We start from the raw sequence: 19,024 nt of genomic DNA, 5'->3' as shown, positions 1-19,024 counted from the left end.
AAAACTATGCTTAAAGTAATGATCTAGAACAGGGGTTGGCAACCTGCGGCTCCAGAGCCGCATGTGGCTCTTTCATCCCTCTGCTGCAGCTCCCTGTTGCTCAAAATATGCATAACAACCGCCAATGTGTGACATGTGCTTGCATGCAGTTTATTGAGCTTTTCGACCCTTGGCAGGCCGATATATGCAGTGTTATCTTAATTTTAGATGTCAAAAGAGTTTTGTGGCTCCTGGTATTCTTTTCTGTGGGAAACGGGTCCAAATGGCTCTGAGTGTTTAAGGTTGCCGACCCCGATCTAGAATGAGAACCAGTACTGGATTAACTTTCTTCCAGCTATTATGCAACATGTGATATACTTTAATAGCAACCATTATCACAGGTTAAAAGTTTATTTCAAGCAATGATTTTTCCAGAAGAATATTGGGATGTATTAAATTTATTATCCTGCATACAGGTAAATTTTAAAGGACCACATCTATTGCAAAGTTCATCAGAAACACATTTTTTGGTCTTATTTTTTCTACTCTGTTTTGAAAGAAATGTGAATCTGCACATTCTCTTAAATTTTAAAATGAGAGAAACGGTACTAAATATTACAGATAGGTAAAAAGGCTCTTTTGGGGGGGTTGGTTGTGCTCGTAAGTCGAGAACTGCCTGCAGACAACTTTTCCTCAACAGAAATAATTCAGTAAGGCAATGATTTTCATCTGTTTTCATTTTTAAAAAATGGAATACAAGCAAACACAAGGCTTACTCAATGTACCCGTCAATCTTTTTCTTTGACTGTTGTTTCAGCAGCTGAATTACCATATTTTTCGGAGTATAAGATGCACCTTTTTCTCCCAAAAAAAGAGGGTGAAAATCTGGATGTGTCTTATACATTGAATACAGCATTTTTGGCCTATGGAAGCCCTTTGACACCTTTGCAAAAATGGACATGCAGAGGGTTTGGGAGGCTTGCAAAGTGCTCCTGGGGGCTGGAGAGGGCAAAAATGAGCAAAAATGGCTGTTTTTGCCCCCCCCCCCCGAATTCCCAGGAGCATTCTACAAGCCTCCCAAAGCCTCTGTATGCTTTTTTTTTTTTTTTGCAAAAAAAACAGCCCATTTTTGTGAAAAATTGCCTGGTTTTTGCTCGTTTTTGCTTCCCCCTCCCCCCCGGCCCCAGGAGCACTCTACAAGTTTCTCAAAGTTCTGCATGGCCTTTTTTTTTTTTTTTTTTTGCAAAAAACGAGGCGTGCAGAGGGTTTGGGAGTCCTACAGAGTGCAAAAACTTTTTAAAAAAAAATTTACCTCTTCAAAATCATGGTGCGTCTTATACTCCGGTGCGTTTTATAGTCCGAAAAATATGGTACATAGAATAGGGGTGTCAAACTCAAGGCCAGAAGGCCGGATCCAGCCTAGATCTGGCCTGCAGGCACGTCCTGGGAACAACGAAGGACCAGCCCGCGATGCCTCTGCCAGCGAAAAGGGAGCTCGCAAGGGCCTCTGTTTTTACTGACAGAGGGTTGCAGGAGGCCATCTCCAAAAACAGAGCTCGGGAGGCACCCCCCGACATGAGTGATGTCAGGCTGGCCACGCCCCCCCTGGCCAGGCACACACACACACCGCCCCCGCCCCCCCGCCAAGGTCAAACAAAGCCCTCAATGAAATCAAGTTTGACACCCCTGACATAGAAGGCCAAAAAAAGGCCCAAACATTTTCCCTCTATAGGACTTACATAATCCACCCTGCCAAAGATATTCATGAGATGCAAAGAAAGAGGTAATTAAATGCATTGGGTGTCATGAACCAGAGAAGTCAAGGTTTGAACCATTTCCCAATCCTTGTTCGCTTAAGACCATCAAGTAACATTGATAAAATATTCTGTCTCTTCAGGGTCTCTGTACGGCTCGGGCATATCAAATAAACCTGTCTTTACCTCGAATGAATGATCTGGGTGGGGTAGCACTATTGTACTCAAAGTGTTCCAACACTGAAGTGTCTCGGGAGAAGCAAAGCAACACCTGCGGGAAACACAAACTTATCAGAAAGTTCACTTTGAAGCTCATTTTTAAATGAATATCAAAATAGACATTTCCTGCAAAGGTAAAAGTTTTACTATACGTTAAGGACAAGCAAAATGTTTAGATCAACCCCAATGGTGGGATTCGAATAATTTAACAACGGGTTTTCTGCTCTAATGACCAGCTGTGTAGGTGTGGCTTGGTGGTCATGTGACTGTGTGGGTGTGGCCAACTCAACATCACTCACTTTGATGGGCGCTTCGCCTTAGCTGTTACAATGTAATGAGGGTTAACCGGAGAGGCAGTTTCTGTAAGCAGGGCAAGAAAGATGAGGCTAGAAACAACACCAGAATGTTTCCTTCCTACCTTCCTTACAGAATTAGCCCTGTAAAGTGGGGAAAAAATATGAGATTTCTTCCAACAACTGGTTCTCCAAAACTGCTTAGAAAGTTAACAACCGGTTCTCCTGAATAGGTATGGACTGGTTGAATCCCACCACTGATTAACCCCCTCCAACTGAATGATGGCTTATGTGTTCCTGGAAAAGCAACAGGTACGCTTCATCGTATTTGAACTTTTTAAAAATTAGCTTATTTATACATTTTCAATTTACATACAAAAGTGCTTGGTGAACAGCGCATTGTTTGGGTTAATATGCTAACGCAGCAATACTTTTCTAACTCCTAATCTCTACCTCTGTCATCCAACCATTTATAAAACAAACCCCGTGTTTGAAAGTACTCTGTACCTCCCCTTTCTTTTATCTTTAATGTCAATCTGTCCATTTCTGCACAATCTAATTTTTTTAAAAAAATTACATCTTCTTCTCTAGGTGTATTCTCATTTTTCCAGTGCTGTGCAAATACAATCCTTGCTTCTGTCAAAACATGTTGTATTTAATATATGTTCCAAGGGTGCTGTTCACTTACTTTCTCTACCAGTTCGCAAATGTGAGTGTGAATGCACTTTGGCTTGCAAACATGCCTAAATAGCAATAGCAGTTAGATTTATATACCGCTTCATAGGGCTTTTAGCCCTCTCTAAGCGGTTTACAGAGTCAGCATATCGCCCCCACAGTCTGGGTCCTCATTTCACCCACCTCGGAAGGATGGAAGGCTGAGTCAACCTTGAGCCAGTGAGATTCGAACCGCTGAAACTGCAGATAACAGTCAGCTGAAGTGGCCTGCAGTACTGCACCCTAACCACTGTGCCACCTCGGCTCATAGGATGGCATAGAGCTGAGGTGGGTGGGCAGGGGCGAGCCCGGGGCGGGCCCACCCGCAATTTCTACTACCGGTTCAGATGAACCGGTCCGAACCGGCTGAATGCCACTTCTGATATGTTCCCTTTATCGTACCTGGCTTATAACCTATATGCTGCTTCAACATTTTTTCTAGCCATGTATGTATTTTTGTCCAGTAATTCTTCCTATTTGGACTTTCAAGGAGTATTGTAAAAATAACCTCCGGTTTCCTAGTTTTTTTTTAAGGCCGCGGTAGAGAAAACTCAAAACTGGATCGCTGGCAAGTGGTTATCTCCCAGACAATTTTTCTACGTATAAACTCAGAAACCTATACACACATGCCTGTATCTTTTATTCTGCCTACAGTAAATTCATTTCCGTGAGTGATAATTCTAACGTGGGACTGGCTGCAGCTTATCTTTTTATTTTAAACAGAATTTTTCCAACGCCATGACAATGTTTCCCAATGTAGGGCCTGTGCGGAGGGTACTTTTCTGTTTAATACTTGTATAAACAAAATCTTCTGAAAATTGTATTTGTCAAAGAAAAGCAGAAACGTCTTGAAAATCCGTCTGGTCTTCTGATAGAGGACAGAATAATTTTCTGCCAGAGATATGGGCTCACCTTCTTCAACAACTTACTATTTTGAGGGTTAACATTTTTTTCAAAGGACAAAGTAACTTTATCTTAAATACACACACTTTCAGCACTACTTATCAGCCCCCGTGCTCCTATCCAAACTCTCTAAAATATACCACAGCCAGCAAAGTAGTAATAAACAGGAAAAATTAAAAACTAGTTTATAAAGACCCACGTCAGCAGAAAGAGGAGAGAAAATTATGGATTTAGGCAAGCCTTCTCCTGACTGCCATACAGATTGGGGCTGAAGGTAGAAATAATTTCTTATTTATTGGTATTATTTTTTTATTCCCATCCAATTGAGTTCAACCCTAGGAGACTGCCTGGAAATATCTCCACAAGGTGTTCTTGGCAAGTTTTTTTTCAGAAATGCTGCTGTGGCCCACCAGCAGAGCTGGCAACAGAGTTGGACAGTGAGGAGGTTGGTGAGGAGCATGGGCCAGTCCTGGAGGCTGGGGAAGGCTCGGACAAGGGCTCTGCGTAGGTGGCAGAGATGGGGCCAAGGCCGTCTGGGCAGTGATCAGGAGCCTACGGAGCTAGACAGCAGTGAGGCAGAGGAACAGCTGGAGCCTGTTCCCAGTGTGTGCATGTGCAGAGCTGCCAGAAGAAAAGAACAGCTGAGAAATCAGGGTCGTAAACCGCAGGTGAATGGTGAATGGCCCCTCCCATCGGAAATAAAAGAGTGAAACAATTCAGGAAACAATTCTTCGTCCGGTTGTTAGATTCATTTCAGGAGTGTGAAGATCTGTCCGTGAATCTCAGAGACTCTGTGCCCAGTTTTTCCTTGCATAGCACTTCGTTTGGAAAATATTTACATGGCTGCTTTCCAAGACAGATAAGGTCTGTAGTCGTAAATATTCCTTTGGAAGACCGTTTGCCAGGCCTTTGCTGAATGTGAATGAGAGGAATTCACATTCGTTTAAGAAAAGGGTTTTTGTCGGGACCAGGAATCTGCCTCGGGCTTTTTGGGGAAGCCTAGGTCAGGACACATGCTTCCTAGGGATGAGAGAAAGGGATTGGCTCATAGTTACCCACAGGCTTTGGGCTCAAAGGCAGGACTAGAACTTGTGGTCTCCTGGTTTCTAACTGTAACCACCACATACCAACCTGGTTCTCCCAATTTCCTACTACAGGTAGGCCTCAACTTACAACCATTCATTTAATGGCAGTCCGAAGTTGCAATGGCAGTGGGGAAAAAGAGGACTTATGACTGGTTTCCCCACTTACATCTATTGTAGCATCCCCATCGCCATGTGACTAAAATGCAGGTGTTAGCAATCGGCAAGTATTTATGACGGCTACACCATCCTGGGATCACATGGTCACTATTTGTAAGCTTTCCAGCCAAATTCTGACCAGCAAAGTCAATGGGGGAATATAGATTCACTTAATGACTGCAGGATTCACTTAATAACTGCGGTGATTCACTTAACAACCCCCTTGTTTAGAAATTTGGGGCTCCGTTGTCCTCATTAAGTGGAGGACTATAGTCATAAATTAAACATACCTACTCGGGTAGGTATCGTTCCACAACTCAATACCGACTTGTCTTTTTAGCAGTGAACAGAGTTGGCTCGTGACGTTGGAAACCTGGGAATGGTATTTTGCCTTCATTTTCTTTGGTATGAGAAAATTAATCCTCCACTAGACCGATTAGATCCCACAGATTAGGCCTCCTCCGAATCCCATCCGCCGGCCAGTGTCGACTGGCGACTACCCGGAGGAGAGCCTTCTCTGTGGCTGCTCTGACCCTCTGGGACGAACTCCCCGTGGAGATTCGAACCCTCACCACCCTCCAGGCCTTCCGCAAAGCCCTCAAAACCTGGTTGTTCCGACAGGCCTGGGGCTAAAGAGCTGTTGCCCCCATCTCGAATGGTATGACTGTTGTGAGTTTTAAATTATATATTGTTATGTTGTTGTTTTTAAATCTTTTGTCTGTATCCCCCTCCCCGGTTCGAGTTGTGAGCCACCCTGAGTCCCCTTCGGGGGGAAAGGGCGGCATAGAAATTTAATAAACTGAACTGAACTGAACTGAACTAATCTGCAAAAGCTATAAAAAATATCTACAGACCCCATCACATCCTGGACATAAATTGTTTCAACTTCTACCCTCAAAACGATGTTATAGAGACTGCACACCAGAACAACAATTAGATACAAGGACAGTTTTGACACACAGATAGTTGCCATCAATTTCATTATTAGGTATCTTCACCAAGAAAAAGCTATGCCCTTGGCCATGGATTTCCAACCTTGGCAACTTTAAGACTTGTGGACTTCAAGTCCCAGAATTGTGGACTTTAAGTCCCAGAATTCCTCAGCCAGCCATGCTGGTCAGGAGTCTCCAACCTTGGCAACTTTAAGACTTGTTGTCAGCTTCTGCTTTGCTGCTGCTTCAGCTGCCATGAAACGGGAAGGGGGGGGCGTGTATGTGGGAGGGTTTTAATTGATGTGCTGGAGGTCTGCTGAAGGAATGTTCTAGGATGTTCCAGTCGTTGGGGTTTACGCATGCGTACGTGTTTCCCGCCTGCATCAACGGCCTTCACATTCCATCTTGGCCTGTCTTTTTGAAGTTATCTCACACCTGACATTTGAAGGACTTATGATTGGACTGGAGCTTTGATCCTAAGGGGGGGGAACGGGCTTTGCCATATATCAATTGCTTTCGCGCCATATTATTCAGATCTTGCTTCACTACTGCTCGCTTACCATTTATAATTAGTAAAAGTACTTTGGATTTCCAACCCATGGAGTCTCTTGGTCTTCTTTCCTAATTATGGAATGGAGTGGGGCGTGACAAGAAGCAAGATCTGAATAATATCCCTTTCCAGGAGATTTACGTCTACCGAGAAGGGACATAATGTCTTCTCCAACCAGAGAGGAGGAAGGCGCCGTTGGGACGGATTCCAGTGAACTGGGACCTCCCGACCTTTCTTTACACCAGCCCAGCCCGTCTGACCGACCTCTGCACGAAGATTTATTTCAACTGCAAATTTCCAGTCAGCCTGAGCCTTCCCCCCCACCCCGTTGGTCAACTTCAGTGGGGCAAAGAGAAATAGAGACAAGCTGGAATGCTGGACTCACCCAGAGACCACCTCAACAAACTTCGCTGGAGCCAGGGGCCGTGAGAAAACCTCAGGCGGGTGATTTCCCTGACTATTGGAGCCAAAGAGGCGATGAAGCAGAATGGAGAAATTATCAGCACCAGGGCCCCGTGAGAAAACCACAGCGGAGTGAGTTACCTGATTATTGGGGTCAAACATTTTTGGAGGACAGGAGGGGGGAGGAGGAAAGAGACTGGAGAAGTTGGCAACGTCACCCACGCCAGGATTCTCCCCCACCCCCCCCTCGGCCTGTATCACCCCCTGCGGCTAGAGGTTTTGCTGATCAAAGGGGACCTCCCCCCCAGGCCCCCCCTCGAAGACATCGGATGGCTAAAATTCCTCCCTTACCTGTGCGTTTTAATGGTGCTTCAGCCAACCTTCCCTCCTTTCTTATGCAAGTCTTTAACTACATGGAAATTTATGGGCGGGACTTTGAATCTGACACTTTAAGGGTCAGAATGGTTCTTTTATCTTTGGATGGTGAAGCGGCTACGTGGTCCACTGCTTTGCATATGTCTGGTTCTCCCCTCTTGGGGAATTTCAACCGTTTTATGGCGGCTTTCCGCCAACGTTTTGATGACCCGTTAACTGAGAAGCGGAACAAATTAAAGTTTTTAACCTTTGACCAAGACGATAGACCGGTCGCCCAATACATCCAGGAATTTCAATGTCTGTCTCAGTACATGAGAGGCTGGGGGGAGGATGCGCTTCTGGACAGATTTGCTGAAGGCTTAAACGCTGACATTTATCAACAATGTGTCAATCGTAACCTGCCGAGGCGTTTAATCACTTGGTTTGAGCATGCTGCTGACGCTGAGCTTGACTTAATTCGTCTGCGTTATGCCACTGAAGAAAGAAGGAAGCGAAAAGAAAGAGCTGCCAAGTCCCTCCCCCCTCCTGCTACTCAAGCGCTTTCCAAACGCCGAGGCGACGCGAGGGAGCCCCCTTCTGGCTCCTCCAGACCTTTAACATGTTTTCGCTGTGGGAAGCTTGGGCATACCGCCCCCCTCTGTCGGGCGAAATCACCCCTCTCTGCCCAACCCCCTCCCAGACGTGAGGAGAAACCTGCAAGAGGCTCTGAAAAGAAAAAGAGGGAAACGGCTTTCGCTGGGGAAACCAACCCCCCTCCTCTTCCCCAACCATTGAAGGATGACGCGGATGCTAACTCCTCTTCTTCTGATGACTCAGATGACGACACTTCACCTCACTGGGTGAGTTCAAACAAGGGGCCCCTTCTACTCCCTATTGAATTAAAAGTTCCTCCTGAGGGGACACCTGCCACCCTCCTGGCATTACTGGATTCCGGCTGTTCCCGGTCCATGATCAACCCAGCCATGGTTGAGAAATTAGGCCTCAAATTGCGCACTTTGAAAACCCCTATTGTTTTTTGCCAGATAGACGGATCGGTTGCGGGGGGGGGGCCCGCCCATTTTTTTACTGAGCCTTTGGAAATGAAAATGGGTACCCACACTGAATTAATCTCTTTTGTGGTCGCACCTGGCATGGACAGACCACTTATTTTGGGCATCCCGTGGCTCCGGAAGTGGAACCCTCACATAAATTGGCGGACAGGTCGCTTGCGTATTCGCTCCAAAGTACCTCCAGTGGGGGAGGGCTCTCCAAACCAACCTGACGTCACTAACGTTCCTGAAGTAGCCGCTAGGGGGCAGGAGAGGATTGCAGGAGAGGAGAAAATTCCGAAAGAATATTTGGATCTTAAGGAAGTCTTCAGCGAGCAATCTTCGGACATTCTGCCCCCCCACAGGCCTACTGATTGCTCCATTGACATTTTGCCCGGGGTCAAACTCCCAAAACCCCGCATTTACTCCATGTCACCCAGGGAAATGGAGGAGATGCGTTCTTTCATTGACAAAAATTTGAAACGTGGTTTCATTGAACCGGCCCGACCCAAGGTGGCGGCCCCTGTGCTGTTTCGTGAGAAAAAAGATGGGTCTCTTCGTTTATGTTGTGACTTTAGAAATCTTAACGCCATCTGTTCTCAAAACCTCTACCCACTCCCATTGATGAAGGACTTATTGGCGCAACTGGGGAAGGGCCGCATCTTCACAAAATTGGACCTGCGTGAAGCGTACTATAGGGTTCGCATTAAGGAGGGGGACGAATGGAAGACCGCCTTTAACTGCCCTCTTGGTTGTTTCCAGTTCCGGGTTATGCCTTTTGGCCTACAGGGGGCTCCTGCTGTATTCATGCAATTTATTAATGAGATCCTGCACGATCATCTCTATAAGGGCGTTATCGTATATCTGGACGATATCCTCATTTATACCCGCTCTTACGACCACCACGTCAATCTGGTGCGCACTGTTTTGAAAAAACTCCGTGCTGCCAACTTGTATGCCAAATTGTCTAAGTGTGAGTTTCACCAAACTACTATTGACTATCTGGGCTACCGTATCTCCCCTCATGGCGTTGAAATGGACCCTGAGAAGGTAAAGGCGGTCACTGAATGGGACGCTCCCAAAACTCGTAAACAACTGCAACAATTTTTGGGTTTCGCTAATTTCTACCGTCAATTTATTCCCTCTTTTGCCGACATTGCTCTCCCTATTACTAATTTGCTCAAAACTAAAGGCGACCCGAAACCTAAACCCAGTAAGCCTTTGGACTGGACCATGGAATGCCAGGCGGCGTTCGAAAAGCTTAAACGCCTTTTTGCCGCTGAACCAGTTCTTAAACATCCTGACCTCAACCAACCCTTCGTTGTCCAAGCTGATGCCAGTGATGTCGCAGTTGGGGCTGTTCTGCTACAAGCCAATGACCAGGGTACCTTACAGCCTTGCGCGTACACCTCACGTAAACTCACTGATACGGAACGACGCTGGGCGGTCTGGGAGAAAGAGGCGTTTGCAGTTCGTTGGGCCCTCGCTACTTGGCGCCACTTCCTTGAAGGCTCTAAACACCCTTTTGAGGTGTGGACTGACCACAAAAATTTGGAGGCGTTGCGCACGCCTCGCCGTCTCTCCCCAAAGCAGATGCGTTGGGCCCAATATTTTAACCGTTTCAATTTCACTCTAAAGTATATCCCGGGCGGAAAGAATTTCATGGCCGATGCTTTGTCCCGGTTACCTCAGTATAATTGTTCCAAGCTGAGTATCGTCCAACCGCTCTTGGCGGCTCCGGTGCTCACACGTCACCAGACCAAGGCCCAAAAGGACGTGCCTCACGACCTGCTTTCTGACCTCAAAGCAGCTCTTCCTCAAGACGACTGGTTCCTGAACCATCGGGACGAGTGCACCATGAGGGACGATCTACCGTGGATTGGAGCTAAATTATACATCCCCGCTTCCCTACGTCTTGTGGTCCTTCGTCGCGCTCATGACTCCAGGATGGCGGGTCATTTTGGATTCGTGAAAACTTTGCACCTCGTGAAGAGACAATTCTGGTGGCCCTCTTTAAAAAAGGACATTGAACTTTATGTATCCAGTTGCCCGGTTTGCGCTACCGCCAAAAAACCTCCGGGGAAACCACACGGACTTCTACAGTCCGTCGCCCGCCCCATTGCCCCGTGGAAGGAGATTTCTATGGACTTTATTGTGGACCTTCCCGAGAGCCAGGGGCACACGGTTATCTGGGTGGTTACTGATTTGTTCTCCAAGCAAGTTCATTTCGTGCCGTGCCACAAGATTCCTTCCGCCAAGGCCTTGGCTAAGCTCTTCCTTTCCCACATATACCGCTTGCATGGCGTTCCCGACCGTATTATCTCCGATCGTGGGGTCCAATTCACATCCAAGTTTTGGAAGGAGTTCCTCACACGTATTGGCTCCGCCCAGGGCCTTAGCTCCGCCTACCATCCTCAGACTAATGGCGGCTGTGAACGTACTAATTCCGTCCTTGAACAATATTTACGTTGTTTCATCAATTATCAACAGGACGATTGGGTGGACTTGTTACCACACGCTGAAGTGGCCTATAACAATTCGATTCACTCCAGCACTGGGTTCACCCCTTTCCGGGTCGTTTCCGGCCAGGATTTTGTTCCTATCCCCGAACTGCCTACGGCCCAGCCTCAGGTTCCTTCCGTGGCGGACTGGAGTGAACGTCTCAGTCGCCTTTGGCCCCTCACTCGTTCCACCTTGGACGCCGCCCACAAGGCTCATAAGAAGCAGGCTGATAAGAAACGCTCTCAGCCTGATGAGTACCACGTTGGTGATTTAGTGTATTTGTCCACGAAATTCTTGCATACCACACAAAAGTCTAAGAAATTGGGTCCCAAGTATGTTGGCCCTTTCCCGATTTTGAAAGTTATCAATCCTGTTTCTGTTCGTTTGCAATTGCCCAAACATCTTAACCGGATCCATCCGGTATTCCATATCAACCTCATCAAGCCCGTTCGGATGTCTGACCTACGGCCCGCAGATGACCCTCCACCTGCTCCGTTGCTTATTGATGGGGAACGTCATTTTGAGGTCCGGGACATTCTGGATTCCCGCAGGCACCGCAATCGCATCCAATACCTTGTGGCTTGGAAACATTTTCCCCCCTCCCACACGGAATGGGTTGATAAGTCCCACGTTCGTGCTCCCCGCTTACTCCGAAAATTTTATGCTGCTTATCCCGACAAGCCTTGACTTTTCTCCTTTCCCTCTCTTGTTTGTTTGTTGTTTGTCTGTTTTGTTCTGTTTTGTCTGTTTTGTTTGTTTTTTCTTCCAGGCCTGACAGCCTTTTTCCGGGGGACGGCCGGATGTCAGCTTCTGCTTTGCTGCTGCTTCAGCTGCCATGAAACGGGAAGGGGGGGGCGTGTATGTGGGAGGGTTTTAATTGATGTGCTGGAGGTCTGCTGAAGGAATGTTCTAGGATGTTCCAGTCGTTGGGGTTTACGCATGCGTACGTGTTTCCCGCCTGCATCAACGGCCTTCACATTCCATCTTGGCCTGTCTTTTTGAAGTTATCTCACACCTGACATTTGAAGGACTTATGATTGGACTGGAGCTTTGATCCTAAGGGGGGGGAACGGGCTTTGCCATATATCAATTGCTTTCACGCCATATTATTCAGATCTTGCTTCACTACTGCTCGCTTACCATTTATAATTAGTAAAAGTACTTTGGATTTCCAACCCATGGAGTCTCTTGGTCTTCTTTCCTAATTATGGAATGGAGTGGGGCGTGACACTTGTGGACTTCAAGTCCCAGAATTCCTCAGCCAGCCATGCTGGTCAGGAGTCTCCAATCTTGGCAACTTTAAGACTTGTGGACTTCAAGTCCCAGAATTCCTCAGCCAGCCATGCAGGTCAGGAGTCTCCAACCTTGGCAACTTTAAGACTTGTGGACTTCAAGTCCCAGAATTCCTCAGCCAGCCATGCTGGTCAGGAGTCTCCAATCTTGGCAACTTTAAGACTTGTGGACTTCAAGTCCCAGAATTCCTCAGCCAGCCATGCTGGTCAGGAGTCTCCAATCTTGGCAACTTTAAGACTTGTGGACTTCAAGTCCCAGAATTCCTCAGCCAGCCATGCTGGTCAGGAGTCTCCAATCTTGGCAACTTTAAGACTTGTGGACTTCAAGTCCCAGAATTCCTCAGCCAGCCATGCTGGTCAGGAGTCTCCAATCTTGGCAACTTTAAGACTTGTGGACTTCAAGTCCCAGAATTCCTCAGCCAGCCATGCTGGTCAGGAGTCTCCAACCTTGGCAACTTTAAGACTTGTGGACTTCAAGTCCCAGAATTCCTCAGCCAGCCATGCTGGTCAGGAGTCTCCAACCTTCTCAACTTTAAGACTTGTGGACTTCAAGTCCCAGAATTCCTCAGCCAGCCATGCTGGTCAGTTCGAATGCATGTAAAAAAAATGCAAGTAGAAAAATAGGAACCACCTTTGGTGGGAAGGTAACAGCGTTCCGTGCGCCTTCGGCGTTGAGTCATGCCAGCCACATGACCATGGAGATATCTCAGTGCTGGCTCTTTTGCTTTGAAATGGAGATGAGCACCGCCCCCTAGAGTTGGAAACGCCTAGCACATATGTGCAAGGAGGACCTTTGCCTTTACCTTACACACTTGAAAAAAATTAACACAGGCAAATTCACCTTCCTAAATCCTGAGAACTACTCTGCGTGGTTTTGAATATTCTTCTTTATAATTTTCTTTCAAGTTTCCAGAGGTATAATCTTCCAGAAATGCACAGGGAATGATTGCGATAGCCTTCTAAATTCCAGGTTGACAGGTTGTTTTCTCTATCATAACCTCTCCACCTTCAGAATTCTGAACTGTATTCGATTATTTCCTCCAACCCAGAGAAGCTTGCCATGCCTCCATGCCCTCTCCCATCTTTTTATGTTTCCATTTTCATTCTGATGTCTCACACAGGAACAATAATTTAACGGTTATGCAAAGTAATAATGAAGACTGTCGACAAATTGGCAGTGTAAAAATTTTCTATTCAAAATTCTAGCTATGTTTTTTTTAAAAGACAGATCTTCCTTCTCTCCCCCTCTCCCAATTTTGCTTCCTTCCCCTTCTTGCTTCCTTTCCTTCCTCCCTGTTTTCCTTCCTCCCACCCTCTTCCTTCCCTTTCTCCTTCCCCATCTTCCTTTCTTTTCCTTCCTTCCTTTCCTCAATAGCTTCCTTCCTTTCCTTCCCCCTCTTGCTTCCTTTCCTCCCTCCCTTTCCTTCCTCCCACACTCTTCCTTCCTTTTCTCCTTCCCCATCTTTCTTTCTTTCTTTTCCTTCCTTCCCCCTTGCTTCCTTTCCTTCCTATCCTTCCTCCCACCCTCTTGCTTCCTTTTCTCCTTCTTCCTTTCTTTTCCTTCCTTCCCTCCCCATCTTGCTTCCTTTCCTTCCTCCCTATTTTCCTTCCTCCCACTCTCTTCCTTCCTTTTCTCCTTCCCTATCTTTCTTTCTTTTCCTTCCTTCCTTTCCTCCCTAGCTTCCTTCCTTTCCTTCCCCCTCTTGCTTTCTTTCCTGCCTCCTTTCCTTCCTCCCACTCTTCCTTCCTTTTCTCCTTCCCCATCTTTCTTTCTTTTCCTTCCTTCCTCTCCTTCCTATCTTCCTTCCTTCCTCTCCTTCCTCCCACCCTCCTGCTTCCTTTTCTCTTTCTTCCTCTCTTTTCCTTCCTTCCCTCCCCGTCTTGCTTCCTTTCCTCCCTCCCTATCTTCCTTCCTTCCCCTCTTCCTCCCTCTTCCTTCCTTTTCTCCTTCCCCATCTTTCTTTTCCTTCCCCGTTGCTTCCTTTCCTTCCTATCTTCCTTTCTTCCTTTCCTTCCTATCCTTCCTCCCACCTTCTTGCTTCCTTTTCTTCTTCCTCTCTTTTCCTTCCTTCCTTCCCCCTCTTGCTTTCTTTCCTCCCTCCTTTCCTTCCTCCCACTCTTCCTTCCTTTTCTCCTTCCCCATCTTCCTTTCTTTTCCTTCCTTCCTTCCCCTTTGCTTCCTTTCCTTCCTATCTTCCTTTCCTTCCTCCCACCCTCTTGCTTCCTTTTCTCCTTCTCCCTTTCTTTTCCTTCCTTCCCTCCCCCTCTTGCTTCCTTTCCTCCCTATCTTCCTTCCTTTCCCCCTTCCTCCCTCTTCCTTCCTTTTCTCCTTCCCTATCCTCCTTCCTTTTCCTTCCTTCCTTCCCGTGTTAAGTCCACTTTAACAACTGCAGTGATCCACGTAACAAATGTGGCAAGAAAAGTTGTAAAATCCGACAAAACCCACTTAATAAATTTCTCACTTAGAAACACAAATTCTGGCCATAAGTCGAGGACCACCTGGATTAGCCTTGGTTTGGATAAGATCCTATCCACTAAGCGTAAGCAAATAAATGACTGGAGTCCATTGCTTTTTAGTGTGTCTTTGGCCTTGAGCCTGACACGCAGACACAGAACAGACTTCATGAAATTATACACAAATGGAAACATTCTGTCCTCTTCGTGCTTATCCAACAGTTATTGATATATCCAAATTAGTCATTATAAAGAGTCCCAAAGAAATCAACATCTGACGGCATATCCTTATCACTCGGAAGCAGAATTTGGCAATTAGGCAGGTAACCTGAGGATTTGTGTCTCCTCGAAGTAACTCTGTTTGACCAGACAAGTCTTTTCAGAAATGGATGAAATAGCTTTTTGTCGGAGATTGGGGAAAAAATAATAATAATAAAGTAGAACACAGGAAAACAATGTTCCGCCTTCAATCCTGCCTGAACTGCACGGCTATTAACTCTGTGATAATGAGAACTGTATTAAATCCAACCTCCAAGCCTCCTGGCGGTAGAAAATTACGGCGAATTCACAAAAAGGGAGCTTTGGAGGTCTTCTAGTCCAGCCCTCTTGCGCGAGTAGGAGATCCTGTACCATTCAAGTGGACTGCCCAATGTCTTCTTAAAAACCTCAAGTGATGAGGCACCCACAACTTAATGAGGCAAACCGGTCCACTGCTTTACAGCATTGTTCTGCCAGGAAATTTCTCCTATGTGGCTTCTCTCCTTGATTGGTTTCCACCCATTGCTTCTTGTTCTGCCCTCAGGTGCTTTGGAGAATAGCTTGGCTCCCTCTTCTTTATGGCAACCTCTGAGATATTGGAACACTGCTATCATGTCTCCCCTAGTCCTTCTTTTCATTAAACTAGACATACCCAGTTCCTGCAACTGTTCTTTGTATGTTTTAGCCTCCAGTCCCCTAATCATCTTTGTTGCTCTTCTCTGCACTCTTTCTAGAGTCTCCACATCCTTTTTTTCATCATGGTGACCAAAACTGGATGCGGTATTCCAAGTGTGGCCTTACCAAGGCTTTATAAATTGGTATTAACACTTCACGTGATCTTGAATCTCCTTAGGAAATTTCTCCTTAATTCCAAGTTGCTTCTCTCCTTGATTAGTTTCCACCCATTGCTTCTTGTTCTGCCCTCGGGTGCTTTGGAAAACAAATTGGTCCCCTACCTACAGACATAAAATGCTGGCTAGAAACTCAGCCGAAGAGAAAACTGACTTCATCTCTGTAGCATGCCTAGTTTGGCATGCGTTCAGTATGTGATCCTGGGTTGTTTTTTTTACAGCTTGGGTAATGCAGCTTTCTTCCATTTAAATAAATAGATGTCTTAGTTTATTGCTCTCAAGGCTGTAGTTTTAGTTAGATGGCATCTTCAATATCACAAGCTTCTATTCTGCAAGCTTTATTAGTAGCAAGGCAATTGGAGAAACATCTTAATAATTTTTTTAGAGAGCATTAGATTTTTGCCTATACTTTACTCTCCGAATGTACAGAATTCTCTTGTCAGCTAAGTTAAAGAATGCTTGTTTGATGCAGCTACGCAGAAAAAAAACAGGACACTCCCAGGGGTGGGCTTCAAAAATTTCAGCAACGGGCTCTCTGCCCGGTGGCTGGGTGGGCGTGGCCAAGGTGGGCACCATGGGGGGGGGGGTGTTTTTGCCTTTCCCAGGCTCCAGCGGCTTTCCTTGAGACTCTGGGAGGGTGAAAGCTGCCTCCCCCGAGCTCCAGAGGCCAGAAATGGGCCCGTTTCCAGACTTCCTGAACTTCCAGGAGGCCTGTTTTTCCCCCTTCCCGAGCCTCCGCATGGGCCCTGCACTTACCTCACATTCAAAACGGGCCACGTGGAGACTCCTGGGAGGTGAGGAGTAGGAGGAGTGGGAGGGCCAGGGCCAACCAGGGGGAGGATTTGGAGGTTCTCCGAACTGGCCATTATGTTAGCTCCCGAACCTGTAGTAGCCCATTCCTGGGTCCATTCCAAACTGGGGTACCATTGGCAAAACTAGGTCTTCAACAGGACGGTGCAACGGGGCCAGGAGTCCACCACATGCATGCGCGCAGCACGCGCACAGCGTGCACATGCGTACTTACCACCCGCAACCCTCCAGCTGCTCCGAGGAGCATTGCACAGGCGCCGTACACTCCATGCCCATGTGCGAAAGCACCGATCGGCTCAAATATAGGTTAAGGGCGGCAGGTGGGCCCTCCAGAGCACTTTACGGTAACAGTACCTGGTGCTCCCAGCAGGCACCGGTACACCTGTACCGGGGTGTACCGGTAGTATCCCACCACTGGTCTTCGGGGACATGAGCAAGTAGGGGCCAATCTTATGTTCTACAACAAGGGTCCCCAATCCCAGTCCCACTATTGGCCCGTAGCCCGTTCGGAACGGGGCCGTTGGAAGTGGTAGGCGAGCGCACGTGCCCCACAAAACATAAATGGAATTTACTCTTGTGTACAGACACATAGCAACGCACTGCAGCTCTACTTCAGAGCAGCTGTTGCATTACAAGTTTTATTTGATCTACAAAGCAAACAGAACAAACTTTACTCTGGCCCAAATGTCCTTCTTCCAGTGACGTATGATTTGCCATTTGCTCCACGTAAATACTTACCTGATATAAATAATCCTCAAACACGAAGTAGTAGTCATCATTGCTGGCTGTCAATTTCACATCCTGAAATTATAAAAAACAAACAAACAAACATAACTTTCTGAAGCTGAGCCACGTCTTTTCTCACCCTGTACACAATATAACAAGACGCAGGCACTATCGTAATCTGATGGCGTTAACAACAGTTACGGCGCTAATCATATATCAAGCTCAGCCTTTCGTCAACTTCTAATTTTCAAATGAAAAGTTCCATTAGAATCTTTGGTCTGTAATGAAAGAGGCAGAATAACAGAGTTGGAAGAGAGCTTGGAGCTGTTCTATTCCAACCCCCTGCTCAAGCAAGAAACCCTATACCCGCGATGGCAAACTTCTGGCACGCCCTCTCTGCGGGCACGTCAACTGTCCCCCCAACCCAGCTCCACTGCACATGTGGTGCACCTCCCGCCCGCCAGCTGGTCTTAGATCTCTGCCGCGTATGCGCAAGGGTAGGGGTGCATGGGGGAAGTGTACGCATGCAAAGTGGGTGGAGTGCATGGAGGCGGTGCTCGCATTGCATTTTGGGGCCTTGCACAGCGCCCCTGAGCCCCGTTTTGGCATTGGAAAGCCTCCTGCACCAACCTGGAAGCCAAAAATAGGCAGGGGGGGGACGGGCGTAGGCATGGAGGGGAGCGCCAAGTGGGGGGGTTCACGTGCGCATTGTGTTATGGGTGCAGACACGCTTTTGGCACACAACAAGAAAAAAGTTAGCCATAACTGCCCTATACAATTTCAGACAAGTGGTTGTCCAATCTCTTCTTTAAAACTTCCAGTGTTGGGGCTTTCACAACTTCTGGAGGCAAGTTGTTCCACTGGTTAATTGTTCTAACTGTCAGGAAATTTCTCCTTAGTTCTAAGTTGCTTCTCTCCTTGATTAGTTTCCACCCATTGCTCTTTGTCCTGCCCTCAGGTGCTTTGGAGAATGGATTGATTCCCTCTTCTTTGTGGCAGCCCCTGAGATACTGGGGCTAACAAAACATTGTGGGATCCAACAATTGTTATTTCTCAAATCTCCATTTATTCCTGCTGATTATTATTTAACTAGTTAGCAGCCCAAACTTAAGAGGGCTTTTTTATCCATTTAGTCAGGAAATGAAATGGCTTCTGATCACGTTTTTGAAAATCCGCAATCGTGTATGGCCAGGTTGAGATATGCCACATTCCAAAGGATTCTAAAGAGTTGAAGAAATGGGAATTCCTATAGCGAGAGTCACACTGAGTTCGATTCCTGTTAGTATTTCTACATAAACCCCCATTCAAAAGATATATTATGGTGATCATAGCAGAACCATAGAGATTTTCATTCCTTAGGTAACGGTAAAGGTTCCCCCACACATGCGTGCTAGTCATTCCCATCTCTAGGGGGCAGTGCTCATCTCAGTTTCTAAGCTGAAGAGCCAGCATTGCCCGAAGACGTCTCCGTGGTCATGTGACCAGCATGACTCAACATTGAGTGCTGTTACCTTCCCACCAAAGTGGTCCCTATTTTTCTACTTGCATTTTTACATGCTTTCGAACTGCTAGATTGGCAGAAGCTGGGACAAGTAACGGGAGCTCACTCTGTTACGCGGCGCTAGGGATTTGAACCGCTGAACTGCCGAACGTCTGGTCGACAAGCTCAGCGTCTTAGCCATTGAGCCACCGCGTACCTATTTTCACTCCTTACTAGCCAGAAATTCAAGGCCCTTAGATT

The 19,024-nt window shown here is 46.8% G+C and overlaps 1 protein-coding gene across 2 annotated transcripts in view; it reads right to left on the bottom strand.

Annotated features, from left to right (window-relative positions):
* TBC1D19 (TBC1 domain family member 19) overlaps nt 1-19,024 on the bottom strand; it is a 71,798-nt gene that overhangs the window by 19,139 nt on the left and 33,635 nt on the right. For both annotated transcript variants that reach the window (XM_032224398.1, XM_032224400.1), the window contains exons 13-14: nt 17,296-17,358; nt 1,920-2,004 (exon numbers count right to left, since the gene is read on the bottom strand). In XM_032224398.1, coding sequence (XP_032080289.1) covers nt 1,920-2,004; nt 17,296-17,358 — 148 coding nt within the window. The remainder of the gene's footprint in view (nt 1-1,919; nt 2,005-17,295; nt 17,359-19,024) is intronic.

This window comes from Thamnophis elegans, chromosome 9 (genome assembly GCF_009769535.1).
Source record: "Thamnophis elegans isolate rThaEle1 chromosome 9, rThaEle1.pri, whole genome shotgun sequence".
In the NCBI taxonomy this organism is placed as follows: Eukaryota; Metazoa; Chordata; class Lepidosauria; order Squamata; family Colubridae; genus Thamnophis; species Thamnophis elegans.
This window is presented reverse-complemented; position numbering and strand designations above follow the sequence as displayed.